The sequence below is a fragment of the Vigna unguiculata genome, chromosome 7 (genome assembly GCF_004118075.2).
Source record: "Vigna unguiculata cultivar IT97K-499-35 chromosome 7, ASM411807v1, whole genome shotgun sequence".
Classification (NCBI taxonomy): Eukaryota; Viridiplantae; Streptophyta; class Magnoliopsida; order Fabales; family Fabaceae; genus Vigna; species Vigna unguiculata.
Genome location: NC_040285.1, coordinates 30,921,665 through 30,943,263, shown reverse-complemented (window position 1 = coordinate 30,943,263; position 21,599 = coordinate 30,921,665). Strand labels below are relative to the sequence as shown.

Below are 21,599 nucleotides of genomic sequence, written 5' to 3'. Positions count from 1 at the left end.
TCTCAATATGAAATTCTATACTTATACTTGATACTTGACACGAAAAAAAAAATACAACCTTATGACTCTATTTATAAAACTACAAGATTTTGTTTAATTTCAAAATTTAACATTATAATATCTCAATTTTAGTATCTTAAAACTAATTAAATATGATGTTTCATCATAATATTTAAAACAGATAAAAACTAGTGTATAAAGTATATTAATACAATTTTACAAAAGATAGGACTATAAAAATATAACATTTATACAAACAAACTAAAAATCCACAAAGTTCTATACAAAGGCTAACCACTTACCATAGATAGCTCCCCGAAACATTCCACTAATCTAACTAATGACTCCTCATCATCCAGAAGTGCCCTAAACATGCAACTTCATCTGCTATCATCGCATAGGTGATCGCTGCAAAAAAAAAAAAAAAAACACAAGACAAAAACACAAGAGAAGGGTAAGTTAATGTGTAAAAGAGTTCTTCATATGATAGAAAAAAAATCATCACATACTTAATCAATCATATAAATCATTGGTAAAGATATCACATATAATGACTTAAACAAGACTCAATTATCCGGATACATGCATTGATATTAAATCCTGACAAGTTGTGCACTTGTGGTGGCCTTTACTGCTTTGCAAAGCCATTGCCAATGAATTTTACCCTACCACACACAAGGTTAACATGGTTAGTCTGTTAAACATGTTTGACCAAGGTAAAATCCCTAGACTAGGACCTCTTGCTCCTCTCACTCCATGCCCCATCCTTCTCTACTTGAGAATTTGATGGTCATTAAAGCGCTAGGATAACTTCCAACTGGATCCATATGCCAATGCATGTACTATTATAAATCAATACTAATTCTCCTTGAATTAGCATCAACAAATCTCAATTCAACCTCATATCACCGATCTTGATTCAATTTCATACCAATAATTTCCTAAGTAATAATCCACACTTTCCACAACAAACCAAAATTGAGTCTAAAAAATGACTACTAGATTATGATATATAATCTCAGCGAAATCATACATTTGCTCAGCAAGTAGTGCCTAAAGTCCGACCCACTTGATCAATGAATAAATTAATAGAACTTACAAAGGTAAATTCCTCCAAAATTCGCCCAACAAGGGTATTCTCACTCAGCAACAACAAAGTCGGTAAGCTCCCTAACTTCGGTTTCGTTCAGCGAGTGTATTCTTGCTCAACGAGTCTAAATAATTTTGCAGAACGTGATTCTGCATAATTATGTTATCGCAGTCCAATCTAAGCCATTACAGATGCCAAAACATACAATTTACAAGTTGACAACATTGTCAACTCAATTTATCACATTTGTAGTACTAGTCATACAACATTTCAAAGTCTCATCATATAATCAAATAATGTAAATTTGAGGATTTAACCCCCAATTCAACAGGTAAAACTCATCACACAACTCAATCATGTCGATAAATCATAGTACAATCATGAAATTAGTAATTCAAACATGTTTATAACTTAAAAATAGTGCAATTATTTTCCCTTACTTATTATCCAACTTAGACAACTCTAAAAATGCCAAACAATTCTAACTCTACAGGATGCTCTTTCTACTCATAGAAACATCACAAAAACGACCAGGACATACTCTTATGGTAACTGATGAGTAGAGACTCATACTGATGATTAAAAAGACGCATGCATGCAAGTGGATATATATATATATATATATATATATATATATATATATATATATATATATATATATATATATATATATATATATATATATATATATAAAGAAAAATGATTGAAACTGAACTTATGTGAACGATGATTTAAAATGAAGAGCTCGTCATGAGGATCACTACTACAATATCAATTCTTCAATCAGATGACCAGGGAGGAAGGACTTATAGTGAGAAGCTAAATAACTCTAGAAAAGTAGTTTCTAGATAAGTGATGTGTTTTAAAATAATGATACTTGTTTATAATAAAACTATTTATACTAAAACTTTTGAATGTTAAAATAATCGAGTCTCATTATTTTTATACTAGTATCACCTTTAAAATGTCATTTTCTATGTATTTACATTTAATAGAAACTATTTTACTTTTGTCTTGTTAATATTTTATTATCTCTAAAGTTTATTTTAAAATTGAATATTATGAAACCATTTTTTAAAAATTAAAATTATTTCAGTACCCGAAAAGATATTACTAATGATTTAAAATAAGATTTTACAAATAAATTTATTTCATTAAAGTAAACAACCAAAAAAAGTTATTTCAATTGAAGGATACACTAGTGTCTAGCAAATATACATCCGAAGTTGTAAAGGAGAGGAAGACTTACCATATAAATATATATTGAACAAGAAAAAAAGAAGAAGACATAAGACAAAACATTACGAGTTTAATTAAGGAAAAAGGTAAAGAATTAATAGAGTTTTGCTTCTTGAAGTTATTTTACTCTTGTAGTTGTACTTTCGTGGCTTTCACTTATTACAAGAAATTTTAATTCTATTGAAAGTGAACCTAAAGTCAAAGATGTGTGAATTTTAATTAAGACATGCCTGTTAAAGCTTACAGCTATTTAATTTCACTTTAGTACTATAAATTTTTATTGTCACAAGAAGAAAAACAAATATTATTTTTTGTATTAAAAAAGAAAAATTGATGATGCAGTAGTTTTTATTTTATCGATATTAAAGGACAATAAAATTCCTCCTAGAAGCTATCAATTTAAATTAAGACTTACGAAAATATATGTACAAAAAAAAAGGCGAGACGATGGAAAAAGGAATAGAATTATAGAAAATATTTTAAAACTATAATGAGTTCCTTGCTTTGCCTTAAAAATGACAAAATTAGTAAATTATGATATCTGAAAAGATTTACTATCTTACATGCACTCATTTAAATTCCCATTTCGTTTCAATTTGTATTTAGAAAAAAAAAATTTACTGGATCAATAATTCTTGTGACTTAAATTAAAAAATAAATTAAATAAAGTTATTTGATAACTATTTTTTATTTATTCAAATGTGATTGTCGATTGACCATTTTATAAAACGTGATGAAGAGTGAATAACGCACATTGAGTTTGATTTAACGGATCTAATGATAAATAACGAAAATCTTTCAAGTCACTCATATTGATATCAAAGTTGATAACACTCTCTAATAAATTAAAGATAACATTGTGTTTGTCAACTTCAACTTCATCCATACCAATTTCAAATTCATTGTAATCAGATTCAATAGCAAATTCCAACCGGGCGACATCATTCATGGTTTGCTCGATCTCTTCAATAAATTATTATATGACAAAATATTTACTTAATATATTTTCTATTTAAATTAATTTTTAGAAAATATTTATGTTTTTAAAAATATTTTTCAATTTTAAAATTATGAAATAAAGATTGAGATATTATAAATATTTTATGTTTTATATTTTATTACATATTGTATTATATTGTATTATATATATATATATATTGATTAAAATAAGATAACAAGTTCTTCCATATAACATTTCTTATATCTATCATATATCTCATATCTCTTATATTTTCATAACTCCTATAAATTCCCAACACCCATGATATGTTAATGTAATTATATGATCCTTATAATTCATATTGTAATTATATGACTCTTAAAATTCGTAAATATGCATCCTAATTAAATTTCTATCACACTCTCCACATTTACATGAAGACTTAAGCGAATTTCTACCACATTGTTGGGAATAGTCCAAGTGTGAGTCAAAAAGTCTCACATTGGATATAATAGACAAAGTTAAATACTATATAAGAATAAAAACCCATAACACTATTTACCTTAAGATTTTGATGTAAAACTTGTGTCAAATATCTCATATGTGCAAGACTAACCATACGATGAAAAAAATATATATAAATCCATCACATATAACATTAGATAAATTTGATGCTAACTTTGAAAATATATTCAAATTTATAATAAAAAAAATTCAAAATTGTAATATTAAAATAAGTTAGACCGTATTAAAGTTATTGTTAACAGAAAATAACTAAAAAGTTAGTTATAAGGGGTGTCAGAAACTACCTTTCAGTTGATATTTAAGAAATACGTCAAAATAATAAATTGCTCACAAATATTGTTACTGTACAAAAGGATTAGTATATTAGAAATTACCAAATTAAGTTTATTTGAGTTAAAAAACACTAAGTTTGTTTATCATGATTAAAACTTTCACTTAAGTAAAATGTTTGCAAACCAGATCTTTTTAGATCTGCGTGGATAATAAAATTTGCGACAAGATTATAAGTGTTTTATCTATATAAAAAAATAACGAGCATAATGATTTTTTTAATGTGAAATATAGGTGGAGTGGAGCAAAGCTTTTAATAAAAACTGAGTCTTTTTGTTTGTTTTTGTTTGTTTTTTTGTAAAAGAAAAAACATGGTTAATGGAAAACACAAATTTCGTGTTAAGATTAGATTAGATTAGGCACACACCAATCTCTCTCTTATTTCTCTCTCCTGTAATAATTTATAAATTGTCCCATCAAAGGCTCTTCCCATCTCTCCTTCTTTTTCTGTTTGCGTTGTTTTGTGTTCTATTTCCATTTTTTTCACCAAAATTTTCTCTCTTCGCTTCTCAATTTTCCTCCATTACCACGAAATCTAGGGTTTCCATTTCCCCCTTCATCCCAGGTAAGTGCTATGCCTCTTCCCTGCTTCGGTTTCCACCTCACCTTCCCATTTTCGGTGATCCCGAATTTGATTTAATTTCGATAATTTGGCTTGATTTCGGCAATTTTCTTTTTCTTTTCTTTTGTTCTTATTTTTCTGCACCAGAATTCTTCGTGGTTGTGTATGTTGATTTTGACTCGCATCGTTTATCAGGTGGCATGTTCGGTGGGGCTTTGAATTTCAGTTTAATTAGGGAAACCCTTTTTCATTTCTTCCCCTGTTTCCCCTGTTTCCCCATGGCCTTCACTCCCAGATTGGGGTTCCCTTTTTTCTTTTTCTTTTTTGTTTTCCTTTTCGGTTTCCGAGAGATTGAAATGGTGGTGGCTTAGCACTGCTCTGTATTTATGTTAGTCTTAGGAATGGAGTTTGTTTGAGGTGTATTTATGCTTCGTGGGTTGATACGTACAGGGATAGAGGTTGGTTGGGTTCTCTATAGTGTAGTGGTGAGAGGAGGGTAGAGGAAGGAATTTTCTGTGAGGATGACAGATTTTCAGCCGCTACAGCAGAAACCCGAGCCTGCTGATTCCCATTCCGAGTTTGAGAGGGGGCTGGAGGAGTTTATGCGTGGGCACTTGGATGAGTGTATGCCGTTTGCTTCATGTAGCTCCTCCCGCGCACCTGATGACGAGGATGATGAGAGCGATCAGCTGGTTCGGAGGAGACGGAGGTCTGACCTTGAAGGGGATGATTTGGCGGAGTCGTCGGCTGCACGCCGGAGGCATTCAAGAATTTTGAGCAGATGGGCTGCACGGCAGGCACAGGAAATGATAACTACTATTGAGAGGAGGAATCGAGAGTCTGAATTGATGGCGCTTGCGGGTTTGCATACAGTCTCGATGTTGGATTCTTCTTTTCTGAGGGGCTCACAGTCTCCAACTTCTGGCCAGGAGGGGGCTGTGGAGAGGCCAAGCACTCAGGCGTCTGCCATTTTGCAGATGTGGCGTGAATTGGAAGATGAACATTTGTTGAACCGGGCACGGGAAAGGATGAGGGTAAGGTTGCGGCAGCAGAGGAATTCTGACTCTAATACCAATGTGTCCAGTACCATGTCAGATAGTCGAGGCAGTGAGAATCATGGGAGTTTGGGGGATGCAAGTGAAAGTGAAAATGATTATGGTACTTGGTCACATGATCAGATTGGGTCGAGGAATGCACATGGGGATCATAACGGGTCTAGCAGGGAGCAATCTCCTGATCTTGGCGAAGTTGAGAGGGAGAGAGTTAGACAGATTGTTCGGGGGTGGATGGAAAGTGGCATTAGTGATCATTCCTCCAATGTGAGTCAGCGAAACAATAACCGGAGAGCAGAATGGCTTGGAGAAACAGAGCGTGAGAGGGTAAGAATTGTCAGGGAATGGGTACAAATGACTAGCCAGCAGAGAGGTTCGCGTGGGAGCCGTAGGGATTCTCAAGTAAGTGACGGTGCTCAAGCTGATCCAGTCCGTGATGTAGCTGACAATGATGAGAGTCAGCCAGAGCATGTTCGGCGGGACATGTTGAGGTTGCGTGGAAGACAGGCTCTAGTTGATTTGCTTGTGAGGATAGAAAGGGAAAGACAAAGAGAGCTGCAGGGATTGCTAGAGCATCGAGCTGTTTCTGATTTTGCTCATCGCAATCGTATTCAGGTTTGTTGAGTACTCTATTTGAAATTTTTTGCAACTGATGGTGTCTTCACTTAATAGAAAACCTGAGATGATCATGGAGGTAACGAATTGTATAAGAACCTGAGTTTAGTTTGAGGCTTTGATAGTTGCACTATTTAACATAATATCTGTTAAAAGTGAGCATTTTTCTTTGTCTTAATATTAAGTGATTTGCACGTGGTTTCCACTCTTCTAAGCTAACTTGTCTGGTTTTGATTGTGGTTTCTCCCTCCTTGGATATGATTATCAATTGCTATTGGTCCTAGTATTTAAAGTTGCTACATGTGCTGTGTTATTTTTTTGCCAGATGCGTGACATTTTTAGAATATTATTAAAGAGGTATTTCTGTGGTCTGGATCACCGAACTTTTTTCTAGAAGGGAATACTAAGATTGCTAAATGTGCCTAGTTATTTTCTTGCCTGATACATGGCATATTTTGAATATTATTCAATGGCATTTCTGTGCTCTGGGTTAGCAAACCTTTTTCTTGGGGGGAATAATAGAAGGAAGGAAGAACATTTCTCTTAATTCCTTTGGTTCTGTCAATTGTCATGGAGGATAGTGGGCCAAATTGTTTCTATATATAATATGCTTATTATAAGAGATCTTTTATTGTTTCTTAAAATTTATTGCTTTCTTTTTCAATTTGATTTATTCAGTTGATTACTTTTTTGTTTTTAATTATTTTGAAATTTTGACAAATCATTTGATTAGGAGATGTTTATGCACTCATCACTTCGATTAAATTTTTTTTTTCACCATGATTACTTGTTCTTGTAAATTTACTATCTATGTGAAATTACATCTTTCAGTCACTGCTTAGAGGTAGATTCCTCCGAAATGAAAGAACTGTTGAAGACGAGAGGCCACCATCTATGGCCGCAAGTGAATTAGTTCAGCTAAGACAACGGCACACAGTCTCTGGTTTAAGGTATGCAATTCAAGAGTTTTCCAAAGTGTCCCCCAACTCCCACCCCCACCCGTTTCATTATTTATTCAATCTAGTTAGGGCTTTTATTTTTGTTTCTTTTATTGTTAGAGGCTAAACTGATCCAAAATAAAACTGGGCCTTACCTTGTTATATCTTAGGCTTCTCCAAGATAAGAAAGAAATATGTTATACTATCCTATAATGAAAATGAATGTTCTCTTTTAAATCCAATATGTGGGTGTTTCTTCTGCCAATACTTATTTGTGACAGGGAGTAGTAGCTTTTGGTAAATAAAATAAAAGTAATTGAGATGATCTAACATCTGTGTCAAGAAGTAGTAACCTAGGCACACGTTGGTGGAATTTTTATGGACTCCATGTCTTGCATTATGTAATTTCGTGCACAATGGTTGATTTTCATTCTAATTCATTATATCATTGGAAATAGTCTTGGTATGGGGAAGAGTATAATTTCTTTTGATATTTGTTTGTTGATGGTTTTAAATGAATGTTTATTTTTATTTATTCTGCAAGAAAATTTCATTTTTGTTCAGAATGACAATGTACCAATAACACATTCTCGCTGATTTTTGTGGTCTTACTTATAATAGGTTTCTTCTCTTCCAAGTGGCACTGTAAATAAAATATTTATGATTAAATTATTATTTTTTATAATTCCCATTTATTAAGTTATGTTTGTTAGCACTTTAGTTTGTTCTCGTAAGTTTCTTACTCTATTTTCTGAGCTGTATATATTTATGACCTTTGATAAGACGCTGGGCTATACCATGTGTGTTAACTTGGCTTGTTTTGTTTATATCCTTTTAACATTTTTATTTAACGTATGCTTATAATAAATATGTTTATGATTATGCTTCTATAGTTCTATTCCAATATGGTATGTCAATGAATACTGTGCGTGCAATTTGTTCCTGTCATAGTTACTAGTTCATTGTCATTCATTGATTCTTAAATATGTAATCCAGGGAGGGGTTTCGTTCAAGATTAGAAAATATTGTCCGTGGTCAAGCAGGCACAAATCCTGATACCACATCAAATAATAATGCCACTGAAACAAGAGGGGATGAAAACCAAACAAACAGTATGGTAGATGGCCAACAAGAAAATTATGAACAACAGCAGATTAGGAACCTGGAAACTGATGTGCGTCAGTTGCCTAATGGAACAGGAACTATGGAGAGTAGCACAAGTGAGAGTATTAGTTGGCAAGAAACTGGTAACCAAGGAGGGAATTGGCAGGAACAAATTGCTGAGGAAGGGGGAGGAAATTGGCAACAGAGTCCATTCAATCAGACGAGAGATGGAAGGTCAGTCAATGATTGGCCGCAGGAACCTCCCAGAAATTTAGCTGGGGAAGATCCTCATCCACGGGAAGCTCAAAGAATTTGGCATGAAGATAACACAAGGGAAACTGCTGGTAATTGGTCTGATGGACCTTCTGGAGTTTCGAGGAATCACCGTGGGGTTCCTGTTAGAAGATTCAATAGATTTCATCCACCTGATGATGATAATGTATACAGTATGGAGCTTAGAGAACTTCTGAGCAGGTAATTTTTTCCTTTTGGATCTTTTGCCTCAGATGGATTTCAATTTGTCCCAATGGGCCTTTATGAAATGGAAATCAGAGGTGTTTCTCACAAGAATGACTTGCTTTTCATCCAATATCTGTTTTACCCTTTACAAAATCTGAACGAGTAGGCAATTTATACATTGAGATTGTACTGAATGTGGTCGATACTTCATTTATTGTCTTTCATTTATTCTTGCCAGTGAGCCTCATGATCGTTATGGATTTTTGCAAATATTTCAGGAGAAGTGTTTCTAACCTTCTACGCAGTGGTTTCCGTGAAAGTCTGGACCAACTAATACAGTCATATGTACAAAGGCAAGGTCGTGCACCAATTGACTGGGATTTGCATCGAAACTTGCCAACACCAACTCCTGCTTCACCTGAACGGGACCCAGATCAGCAGAATGGTGAACGAGCTGAGGGTCAGCATGAAACAATTAACAGACCTTCACTGGTGTTGCCATCTCCACCTGTGCCTCCGCCACAACCTCTGTGGCACCAGGATTTACATCAAACTGGATGGTCTCGCCATAACATGCATCGTTCTGAAATTGTGAGCATCTTTCAGATCTAATTTCCTTGTGGACTTCCATTCATGTAATATCATGTAGAATAGTATTACGTTACTTCTTTCTTTCTCTCATTTACACGCAACCAATCTAGGCATTTCTTTGCCGAATCTTAAGTGGTCACTACCAAGCTAGTAAACACTCACCTTAAGCTAGACAATTATTAAATTTGATTGGGTTTAGGATGTTGTTCATATCTCTTCCATTACATTCTGTGTTGATTGCTACGTGTTAAATGATGCCACATATATTTATTAAGGCGTCCAAGTAAAAGTATTAGTTGAATCTAACAACATTATACTAAAATGAATTCTAAGTAGTTTATAAACATAGTCTAATTAAAATGATTTCTAGGTAGCTTATAATCTTATGCTAATTATCGTTTGAAATCTTTGATGTCATTCAGGTATTGAATATTGATTTGCCTTTCTGAGAATCGGTCAACTTATTTTACCTCTCATTTCTGGAGTTCTTTCTTAGCCTAAATAGTTTTCATACTGTGTTTTATTAAAATCCTTTTTGAAGTACTGGTATTGTTTGCTGGTTGGGAGCAGGAGTGGGAGATAATGAATGATTTAAGATCAGATATGGCAAGACTTCAGCAAGGTATGAATCACATGCAGAGGATGTTGGAGGCCTGCATGGATATGCAACTGGAGTTGCAGCGCTCTGTCAGACAGGAAGTATCTGCAGCTCTGAACCGTTCAGCCGGTGAAAAAGGTGTGATTTATTTTCTCTTCTGTCAATGCAGTCATTTTTTTTAACTTCGTATGAGGGGTTTAATTCTTTTCATGATAGTGCAAGTTGACTTATTTAAATGTCAGTTATAGGTGTTTATCTTTCTTTATATCCTTTTATTCATATTATATATTAATTTATTTTGTAGGATTGGATGCTGAGACATCTGATGATGGGTCTAAATGGGGGCATGTGAAAAAAGGAACTTGCTGTGTTTGTTGTGATAACCATATCGATTCTCTTTTGTACAGGTATATACATTATACTGTACATTTCATTTTGGGGTCTGTACTTTATACTCGTAACTTTTCTGAACAATGGTTTTGTTTCTTCCTTTCTCCAAATTGCAATTTGTTGCAGATGCGGGCACATGTGCACTTGTTCAAAATGTGCCAATGAGTTAATTCGTGGTGGTGGTAAGTGTCCTTTATGCCGAGCACCAATTGTTGAGGTGGTCCGAGCATATTCCATACTGTAAAAAGGAAGTTAAAAGGACACGGAGAAGAAAAAATCTGATGGAGTTGATGTCGATTCTCAAGAGGTTCTTATTTATAAGTGTTCAGTAGATGCCATTGTTTTTCTGATTATATGGAACTCCACGAATTGTATATTTTGGATTAACAAATGGCGCTGTTAATTCATCATTCTTACGTAAATAAATAGTTGCCCTGATTATTCTTTCCAAAAAAATTTCGTTGAAAATTCCAATCTTGTATATGAATAAAAACAGAATTACCAAAAAAGAGAGATGGTCAATACTTTGCCTCAGTATATCGTAAATAGGAACTGGTTACTTCTTATACTGCATATTTTCAGAATTTTTTTTCTCAAATAATTCTCAACCGGCTTTGGCGACTTCAAAGTAACTGGTGTTCAATTTTGTATGTTTTTGGTTTCTTTTAATGGTTAATTGATATTGTCTAAATTCTTAATCTTACAATTTACAATCATCATTACTAGAGGAATTATATTCAAAAGATTTATAGGTTACTAACTCTAATTGTAACAAATAAGATAAATTGGGCAACAAAAGAAGTTATGCCTATAACACCAAAAGTATATTAGGTGTTGTATTCCTTTTATTTTTCTTCGGGATAAATATGTTTTTATCCCTTAACTTTCAGTGAATTTTGGAATTAGTCTATTTTGAAACTTTGAACCAATTTAGTCCTTCATCTTTTGAAATACGTGGATTTAGTCCTTTTAATCAAATTTTGTTAAGTTTATTTGACATTTCAAGCGCGTTTCACAATAGTATTTGACTTAACATTCAAGCAAAAATGTGTCAAACAATATAAACAACTCAAATACAATCCTAAAATGCGTACGAAACATCAAATAAACCTAACAAAATTTTATTAAAAGGACTAAATCCACATATTTCGAGAAATGAAGGACTAAATTGGTCCAAAGTTTCAAAATGGACTAATTCCAAAATTCACTGAAAATTAAGGGACCAAAAACATATTTAACCCTTTTTCTTCTGTTCTTCGTTCGTACAAAAGATATGTTGATCTTGAGTACCAGTTGATTCAAAGTAAGGGCTTGCATGAAATTTAATTTACTGTATTTTGGCGTTTAGGGCAATTGATTACTGCAATAGTTAGTTTTATGAGTAACTTGTTATATTCCCTTTGCGTTTGCTTAAATATTGTAGTAATTTAAGCATTCATAAACGTGAAAAAACATTAATAAGTTGTCTATTACAACAAATAAATGCAAGTAGGTAAAGTGAAACTGTAAAATAACATATTACCTCCTTTCAAGATAATACGTACACATCCAAAGCTATTTGCCTGCTACCTTACCTAAACGAAAGCTAATTTCCCGTGTGCTTATTTAATAACGTGATGTTGAGAAAAAAGGATTTGCAAGAATGGCGACGTCATGCATAGCGAGTTTATATTTTGTTTATTGATGCGCATGTTATAATATAGCTACCACTTTTCTTGTTAGGAGAATGACCGCGATGTCACAATATTGTTATTTAATTTTGGACACGTGACAATAGTGCTTCCTGTTAGTTTAACTTGTACAGCAATCATCATTGAATCTTGGTAAAAGTGGTGGCAGAAAGAGTGGAGAAAGAACTAGTAGGAATGGAGTTTCATGGACCTGAAAGCGAGGTTCTATGGCTTGAAAACCCATAGAATAATGATTTTCGAAATTAAGAAAAGTTAAAATCAGCTACATTGTTGTGACTTGCAGTCTTGTACAGAAAACAAGGAACAAAGAGAATGGTTCTAATGTAAGGAGTGAGAGAACCCGCTTAGAGGAACGATGTGGCAAGAATGACCCTGCACTGGATTTGGTACAGCTTCAGTTATCCTGTCCCTGCAGTACCAAAGTTATGAACCCCATTATCTTTTTGGCGCCAGTTTGAACGAATAAAAAATAAATTAACTATTTTTGTTTTTGTCAATACCTGTAAACATGTTCAAATCATGTAGGGCAGTGGTAGAAGTACTGCAATCTTTGGCGTCATATTGGTCTTCTTTTACATCCTTTTGTTTCAGCCTTTCTTCAAGATCTTTAACCTTTTTCTTATACTCTTCATTCTCTTGTTGAAGAAAATCTTTACTCCTGTGAAGCTCAGCATTGTCTTTTGTCATTTGGGCAATTTCATACTTTAACTGGGCATTATTGAGACAAGAAGATTCTTTTGCTTTTAGATTCCATTGCAGCCGTTGGATTTGTTCCTCAAACTCAATTTTACTGCGCTTGCAGTCTTCCAACTCAGATGTAACTTTCTCAGTGGTTGAGATTCCTCCAATGTAAGATGCATTCTTGGCCTTCAGCTCCTCAAACTCCAAGGATAGCGTCTGATATGAAGCTTCCAATCTTCTGAATTCAAATTCTGCTTCATACAGTGATCTCTTAAGGATAAAGATTTCACCTTGAAGCATTTCTGTTTTCTGAAGTTGAATTTCTAGTTCAAATATTTCTTCTGTTGCCTGTAGCCTCTCTAGTTCAGATGCTTTCAATTCTTCTTCGAGCCCTCTAACAGTGTCCTTCAGTTTCTCCTCGTTTGATTTGACGTTATCCAACAAAGCAACTACTTTTTCATAATTAACCTTGAGAGTTTCTTGGTTTGCCCTGGAGGCTGCCAGTTCTTCGGTACAATTTTGCATCATGACTTTGTATTCAGCTTGAAGATTATCAAGCTTGGCTTGGTGCAGCCTTAGTTTCTCCTGTTCTTGTTGAAGAGCAGCTTCAATCATAGCTTTATCAGCACATAAATCATAGACCTCAAGTACAGTATTAGAAGCCATCCTCTTGTGTCTATCACAGATACAAGATATCTGATCTCTTAAGTGTTCAACCTCTCTCTGCAAGTAATCTACCTCTGCTGTTTTTTCTAAATTCGTCTGTGTTAACAATTTCTCTTCAATAATGAACCTTTCTTCTTGCTTTCTGCTTTCCTCAATAATGGAATTTAGATCTACATTAATGGTTTTTTCTTTCAAAGCTATTTCTTCCTGCATTGAAGTAATTTTGTATTCCAATTCTTGAACTAGCTTCAATATATCAGAAAATGCAATATGTGATTCCCCCAGTTTAGAATCTAATACTGTACATTGGCCATGCAAGTCCATATTTCGCATTCTTAACTCATCATTTGTTGTTTGAAGAGTTTTAGATTCTTCAATCAATTTTTCATTTGTAGCTTGTAATTCTAAGTTGGCTACTTTCAGAAAGCTGCACTCTTCTTGAGCTTCTTTCCATTTTTTCTGCATGCTTTCCTCCTTTCTTTTCAATTCAACTTCTTGTGCCTCATTCAATCCTTCCATTCTTCTGATGTCATCCTGGAGATTTCTTACAACATTTTCAGTATTCTTCAGTGCCAAATGAGTCCACTCCTTTTCTTCAATCAAATGTCTCATTTCAGCTTCTAAGCTAAGCACCCTTTCAGAAAACTGTACCTTTTCTGCTTCAAGTCCAAACAAAACACTGCCTTCATCATCACAACTTTCAAAAGATGGATTCCTCACATGATCTTTGTTGATCCAAGTGTGGGAGTCCTTTGTCCAATAATGAAACTTCATATCGTTTGGAAAATCTGCTGAGCAACTTGAAGAAATTTTGGATTGCAAATAAGCAACTTCAGTTTCCAGTTCTAGCTTGGAATGCCTTATACAGGATTTCTCCTTCCCTGGCATATTGTCAGATTTCAGCTCGTTCGTCTCTGCAGATTCAACCTGTTGACTTTTAGCCTGTGGTGGAGGATGAGACATCAATTTTGCCTGTATATTTCCCAATTCCTGACAAGAAATGCAGAATATATTTTCCTTTACACTGCAATCTCTAACTTCATTCTGATATACATTATCATCTCTGATTTTTCTCCGAACCAACTCATCTTGAGAATTAATCTTGTACACAAAGGAAGTTGTTTTTGTTTCAAGCAACTTCTTCAACAGGATAATGGTACATAGGATTGCCTCAGTCAGTTCCTTTAAATCTATTTTTCCCTCATCTTTTGAAAGATCTGATATACTGAAACAATTCTCCTTTTTGGTTAATGCCATTTGACTCAGAAGATTCTCTTGACCCCTAAGTTTTTCTACTGAAACCTGCAGCTGCTTATATAACTCAAGGAACACTTCAATGATGTTGATAGTACTACTATCAGAGCAAAAGAATGGAAAGTCAGAAGAAAAGGGACTAGAAATTATCAGATTCTTTCCGGACTCTCCATGCTTCTCACAATATTCAGCTTCAAGATCTTGCACCCTTTGTGTTAAAGATAAGATTTCATTTCCAAAAGCATAAACACCATCAGACAACTTCTTTTCAAAGTTGATGATTTGTTTGCCTTTCTCAAACAGCCTACTCTTCCATTTTGCCTCATTTTCTTCTAATGTTTGAGCCATATAACATCTTGCAGTTTGCATCTCTTTATCTTTGTCGTTCAGAGTTTTCTCCAGAAACTGGATAGTACTTTCCATATTTTTGTGCTTCTCCTGCATAAGTTGGTGCTCAAGTTCCAAGTTCCGGAATTCCTGTAGTTCAATCCCTTCATGCAGGCATCTTATTGCATTTTCATAAGTTCCAAGATCAACATCTGAATGACAAAACTCCTTTCTCATTTTCTCTGGTAGCACTTCCTTGCTCAAACTAAAATCCTCTTCCTCACTGTCTTCAGGCACACGGCTATTAATTTCAACATCTTGAAACGGCAAGCAATTCATTGATAGACCAGCAATCTTCATTTTCTGATTTTCTTTTATCTTTTCTAGTTTGTGTAGGATGGAAACAAGATCAATTTTTGACTCCTGTGTTTTCTTTATCAACTCCAAGTCACAATTGAGTCCTTTCTGATACTTGATCTCATCCTTCAGTTCCTTTATTGTATTATCCATCTCTTCGATCTGGAGCTTAAGATTTCTGCTGTCATTTTGCTTTATCGCTGAGGTTAGTAGTTGAATTTCATCCTTCAATGCATCAATCTCTTTGCGTGATGCTGACAACTCCATTTCCAGTTCCTTTTTATTCTTCGATTTCTTGTTTAAATGCTTTTGCAGTCTCTCCACATCAACCATCAACTTTGTAGCATTTTCTTCCCACATCTTTGCTTCACCATGAAGTAAATCAATGGTTACTTGTGCCACACCCAGGAGATCTTTAGATGAACCAACACTCCTTGTCAATGTGGTATCGCTGGCATGTGAAGCTTTCCCAAACTCTTGAATTTTACCTTGAAGCGGTGTCCCTGAACTTGAGGTTACTGGAGATGAATGTATTGATCCGGAGGTATCATATAATGGATAGAGGCTGTTTTCAGAGTAAGTTGAATCTTGTCTCTCATTCATATTCTTCTGCAATCCACTGACATTGCTTTGTTGGGGGAGCTTCCCAATCCAGAAGGACAAGGAGCTCCCAGTATCGTGATCTGAACATGTTGCCAGTGGACTTATTCTCTGTAACATCAGAAAGTGATTTTATCAACTTCTTATGTTAGAGGGAAAACCAACTTGAACAAGTACTTGATGATTCATACCAAAACACAAGAGTTTTCAACACTGAACATTCCTCTATTAACATGTACAATTGTTTGATTTAAAGACTGAAGCACAGGATATTGGAAGGTATAAAAGGTTGATTACATGGAAATTGATTAACTAAACAATCCACATACCTTACTGCTAAGTTCTCTTCGATGATGTGTATTTTCTAAATAGTCCCGATATGGAGATCCACTAGCCCTGCTGAATGTATTGTCAGATACATCAGATATACTGTCTACATCATCAGAACAAACACTCATTTCTTCCACAAATGAATTTGCTCCCTTCCTGTGTTATCCCATAAGAATAAATACATAAATATATTTTTTACAAAAAAGCAAACATAACTTAAAGCAGAATAGTTATTCTATAAACAGAAGACCTGTGTTTGCTTCTCGGGGTCAAGCATTGAATTTTAACCTGAAGAAAAGAGAGAGGATAAGATTTTTGACCATTGCACAAAAACTTAGATACAAGAAAGGCAAACCAGTTTTTACCTAAAAGCTGCAATCATGATTTTGGACCACAATTGAAAACCTTCTACAGATTCTATTAATTTCTAGATGTGTATGAATTGAATCTTAGAATACCTATGATCTTGTTTTGTCATTGAGTATTCAAATTCACTAGCACTTGAAATTAATATGCTTTTCTAAACCACTATAGAAAAAGTATAAAAATTTGGACAAATTGACAATGTCCGTGTTCTACAGTAGTATGGTGGAGTAAAACTTGCTGAAAACAGGTAATAGCCCAAGGTTATTAACTAGTTTGTTGCATTTAATGATGTAATTCAAGAAATAGAATTCTTACTTGTAGGATTGTCCCATGAGAACATTGTCTCAAAGGCAATGATGCAGTACTCACTTCTGGTCTAATGTAACTTGCTAAATTAATGATAGCCTCCCCAAGGGTCCCAAATCTCGCAGATCCCTAACAGCCATGCAATTTCAGGTTCTGTAAGTTATACTGCACAATGTTTAGGGTAACCAAACACACTGCTGAAAGGAATTTTCCTTGGCACCAATAATGAATATGATTTGAGGTCAAATCTTATCATATGTTTGTGTTAAAATTGTTTTATACCATATATTAAACAAACAAAATCAAATGTGAAGCATGGTAATGAATGTAACCAACATACCATGGCAACAACAAGCTTAAGGAGGAAGCTTTCATTGTGCTGTAAAAGATCCTCAGAAATCCACATGGTACTTAGCATGGAATCTTCCCAATGACACTTTCCATTTTGTACTGATGCTTTTCCAGACTTGGCTATGGTTTCCCCTGTTTCTATAGAAATAATGGAAACAAAAAGATTGTTCCACCCTTTTTCTATCTGCAATATAAGTAATAATTATAATATTAAGTAACCATGAACCTTTTTAATACTAAGAAGTAGAGTTAGAAAAAGAAAAAAAAAAAAACCTCCAGAGCCTGGAAATCATAGAATTTGAAATCCAATCTCTCCTGGAATTTGTCTCTGTTATGCGTGCTCAAATTGCATGTTTTCTTTTTTCCTTTTCTCTCATAATAGGCTTCAACTCTGTCACATTGAACTAATTCACGTTACATAATTTGCTACAATAATGAGATTTGCAGAGTTTACAGATTAATAAGAAAGAAACATATAGATATAACAATAATGAGTCTAATTCATATAAGAGATTCATTTAATACCCAAACTTTAAAGAAAATGAATTAATAGTCTTCTTTTTATATTATTTAACTTTTTCATTCTTACTAAAAGTGAAACTTTTAGATTTTATTAGCACTATAAGGATGATCTAATTTAGAACAATCGTGGATATGGTTACGAAGAAGTAATGTATTTTAGGAATAGCAAAATAAATTTTACCTTGACACTGACATGGCCCTTCCACTTGTATATGGTGTGCAGAGAGTAGTAAAGTGTGATATTAGCAGAAAGGTATTTAGTTGTGAAAAAGAAGAAGAAGGGTTATATAAAAATGGTGCTAACTAACCCGATCCTTAGACGGCAAGAACATTAAAAAGCACTTTTGGAAAAAGTTGATTGAATAATGAAGTGAGGAATGGAAGTAAGCACTTATGATTTGTGATTTCTTGCGGTCCAATGGTATAACTTTCGTTTCTTCCTTTTCATTCCTTTCAAAGATGCATGGTATATATTAAATTGCATTACGTAATATTTAATTACGGTTAGAAGTTAGAAGAATTGTGTTTTGTAAACGATTTTAAACCTCATTTGTAAGTATAAAGTATCACATAAAATCAACAAAATATTGAGCGTGAGTAACGTATTTTATTCTGAGTTTGAAACTCTTGAAACCATGGTTTAAGCCTATTAGACAGCTTTGTTTTTTTGTTTTTTTGTTTAAATTATGGTTTCAAGCTTTCCAGACACAAAACCACGTGAATTTATTTTATTTTATCTTTTAAAATATCGGTGATTTAAAAATGTAGCATCGAATTGTATTGAAATAGTTGATCGATGACAAACGTGATTCAGAAAGGAAATTGAGCTAAATTGATGAATTAAGTTTCCCCACAAAAATTAGTCATTAATAAAAATAACATCGTACCTATAACACGTTAATGACAATAGATATATTTTCATAATTTTGATTATAAATTGGTAGAAAAGAAGATTACTGGAGATCAATATTGTATCTTTCATTGAAGAGATATTAACAAGAAGTTATGTAAAAAAAAAGTTTCTCATCACGATTTTCTTTTAGGCTTAATTTAATTTTATAATTTATTGGTTTGATTTATTTTGGTATTTTTATTATTATTTATTGTTTAATTTGGTTTTTTAATCCCTTAAAAAAATTTAATTTGGTCATTTTCTAACACTAACATGAGTATATATATGTCACTCGTTATTTTGTGAAATTTTTATTTTTTTATTTTTAATTTTCTTTTTAAAAAAAAATGTCACGTGTTAATTATGATTGTCACATAATGCATCTATAATGTGATATGTGTCAGTTTAATTTTTTTTTTAATTTAAAAAATAAAAATAAAAATAAAATATCAAAGAATGACAATGACATATATAAATACCATGTTTTTTAAGAAATTAAAGAATTAAATTAATCTAAAAGTAATCTGATGATCAAAATGAATTAAACCAACAAAATAGAGAATCAAACACTAATTAAGCCTACTTGTTAATAATAGAAATATACAAGATTTTGAATGTTTTAATTTTAGAGAATATAGTATAGTCTCTTTCAAAGTCTAGGTTATTGTTTTATATAATCCATTATAATCTTTTTGAGATCAAATGTATATTTTAAAATATTATCTTAATTTTAATTGTTCAGAAAGATAATTGAAAGTAATCAAATTAAACAAATTAAAACATTTCTGAACGCAAATAATCATATAATATATACAAAAATATAAATAAATTTATTGTTTTCTTATATGATATTATTATATTTAATTTTGTATAAATCAATAAATATTGAAAATATATTATTGAATAAATTATAATTAGTATAGAATTTCACGCCTATATACATATTATTGAAATACACATTACAAAATTATTGTTTTAAAATTTATTTTATAAAAAACTTTTTTAAAAAGGATTCAAATATGCATTTACATAACATATAAATGATTTGTAGGTAAATTACAAGAAGAATAGCTGATAACTTTCCTCGAAAAATAAAATCCATAATAATTCTGCTCTGTAGCAAAGGTTTTACAAGTAAGTCCACACGTAAATCACCAAGTAATTTCTACAGAAAATATTGGTGAATCAGCACGAAAAATTCACAAATAGATTTTGCAGCAGAAAAATATAAAAATAAATTATTTTTCTTTGTAAATAATACAAAACTCTATAAGTTTTAAATTTGATTATTGTTTTATAATAATGATAATAAAATATTAATAAATTATTATCACATCATAAATATATTATTTAAATTAATTACTTGTCTAAAATTTTATACATGTATAAAAGAACAATAATATATTAAATTTAAATTCGGTAAATAATAACGAGTTAAGGGGTTTTTTCACAACAAAACCATATATTAAACATTTATTACAACATATATTATTTCAATTATACATCTCATCACATACATTATATATATCAAATATGAAATGCAATATCCTATTTTATAGATCCGAATCATGAGAGTCATTTTTATTGTTGCAATGAAGCGATGAAGAAAGAGAAATCTTAATGCACCGGAAGAAAAACCACATATCAATGTTCCATTAAAGTCTGAATTTGTTCTTTAATCTTATCTAACTCTTGTCTCATTTGCAATTTCTCTTCTTCCTGCTTTTGAAGTGATTTGTTTAATGCTTCAATTTCACTTCTTAATGTAGCCACATCCTTTGACTTTGCATAAACCTTTGCTAGTGGAAACAAATATGTAACACCCAAACCAAAACTTCTTCTTTTTGTGCTTGAATCTATCCTTCTACTTAAGTCAGACGGAACATCAATTCCAGACAATTCATTATCAACTATATTCTCTCCTGTGGACTGATATAAGAAATAGAGAAGAATAGTGAAAATATATCCAGAAGTACCAAGAAGAGTTCAAAAGGCTAAAGCAAAACCACACATGTTTCATACAATTACTATATAAATATTTCTTAATTACCTTGATTTCTTCAGTGGACTTCCGAACAAGATGTTTTAAAATTCCTTTAAAACAAAGCACCATGTCAGTTTTGTTAAAAATTGGACTTTTAAGTTTAACTTAACTTTACAAAACCAGCTTATAAAGTGAGGTTTACATCATAAATATATCTTAAATTTGTCTTATCTTCAATTGAAGAGGGACTTCAGATAAACCCTAAATAGACAACAAGATGTTGTGCAAAAACAACACAATAAAAGAAAACATTTGTTCACCTTTGTGTAGTATTGACTTGGCTTTGCTGCTTTGGCTTGGAAGTTTTAACTTCTCCTTTTTCCTCTGAAAGCTTTATTTGCTCACAAAATATTGAAATAAAAAACATTTACCGTCAATTTTGAACACTCCCATAAACAATAACAATCTACAAACTCTTTAATTTTAACTTCATTGCTCCAACACAATATATATATATATATATATATATATATATATATATATATATATATATATATAATTTCACAGTTGCTGGCCATTCATCTACATTTAAGTTCTTTATGAGCATATGATGGTCACAATTTAGGACAATGGACACACTACAAGAAAATCTCTTATTAGTGACCAAATTTAAGAATAAAAAAAAAGTAATTATTTTAGTGGCTAATTTAGATACCGATCTATAAACTAAAAACTCTTGGTACCTACAATAGTTTCTAATAAATTGGTTAGTATATTTGGTCTCTAAATTAGTCACTAACATTAGTTATCAAGCTTTTAGCTATCACAAAAATTAATTT

At 32.6% G+C, this 21,599-nt stretch overlaps 4 protein-coding genes across 8 annotated transcripts; 1 reads left to right on the top strand and 3 right to left on the bottom strand.

Annotated features, from left to right (window-relative positions):
- Nucleotides 1–4,516: 4,516 nt before the first annotated feature.
- Nucleotides 4,517–10,942, top strand: LOC114191023. 5 transcript variants are annotated; one of them, XM_028080161.1, is made up of 8 exons: nucleotides 4,520–4,689; nucleotides 5,137–6,353; nucleotides 7,185–7,303; nucleotides 8,288–8,869; nucleotides 9,133–9,445; nucleotides 10,016–10,181; nucleotides 10,348–10,450; nucleotides 10,560–10,677. In XM_028080161.1, exons 2-8 carry the CDS (start codon nucleotides 5,208–5,210, stop codon nucleotides 10,675–10,677), a joined length of 2,547 nt encoding a protein of 848 aa, XP_027935962.1. In that variant the 5' UTR covers nucleotides 4,520–4,689; nucleotides 5,137–5,207. The 5 variants fall into 5 exon arrangements, with proteins under 5 accessions (XP_027935963.1, XP_027935962.1, XP_027935960.1 ...); XM_028080159.1 differs by having other exon boundaries at nucleotides 4,882–6,353; XM_028080160.1 differs by having other exon boundaries at nucleotides 4,834–6,353.
- A 1,220-nt stretch (nucleotides 10,943–12,162) lies between these two features.
- On the bottom strand, nucleotides 12,163–15,726 carry LOC114190907 (early endosome antigen 1-like). Its single transcript, XM_028079976.1, has 2 exons — nucleotides 12,625–15,726; nucleotides 12,163–12,533 (listed from the first exon to the last, which is right to left on the bottom strand). The coding sequence occupies exons 1-2, from the start codon at nucleotides 15,674–15,676 to the stop codon at nucleotides 12,523–12,525; spliced, it is 3,063 nt and encodes a 1,020-aa protein (XP_027935777.1). The 5' UTR covers nucleotides 15,677–15,726; the 3' UTR covers nucleotides 12,163–12,522.
- Nucleotides 15,727–15,734: 8 nt separating this feature from the next.
- LOC114191396 lies at nucleotides 15,735–16,655 on the bottom strand. Its single transcript, XM_028080567.1, has 3 exons — nucleotides 16,339–16,655; nucleotides 15,814–16,120; nucleotides 15,735–15,769 (listed from the first exon to the last, which is right to left on the bottom strand). Exons 1-3 carry the CDS (start codon nucleotides 16,465–16,467, stop codon nucleotides 15,735–15,737), a joined length of 471 nt encoding a protein of 156 aa, XP_027936368.1. The 5' UTR covers nucleotides 16,468–16,655.
- Nucleotides 16,656–16,987: 332 nt separating this feature from the next.
- On the bottom strand, nucleotides 16,988–20,889 carry LOC114191395. The gene is made up of 5 exons (XM_028080565.1): nucleotides 20,827–20,889; nucleotides 20,467–20,705; nucleotides 17,636–17,753; nucleotides 17,352–17,546; nucleotides 16,988–17,140 (listed from the first exon to the last, which is right to left on the bottom strand). The coding sequence occupies exons 1-5, from the start codon at nucleotides 20,887–20,889 to the stop codon at nucleotides 16,988–16,990; spliced, it is 768 nt and encodes a 255-aa protein (XP_027936366.1).
- Between the last annotated feature and the right edge of the window lie 710 nt (nucleotides 20,890–21,599).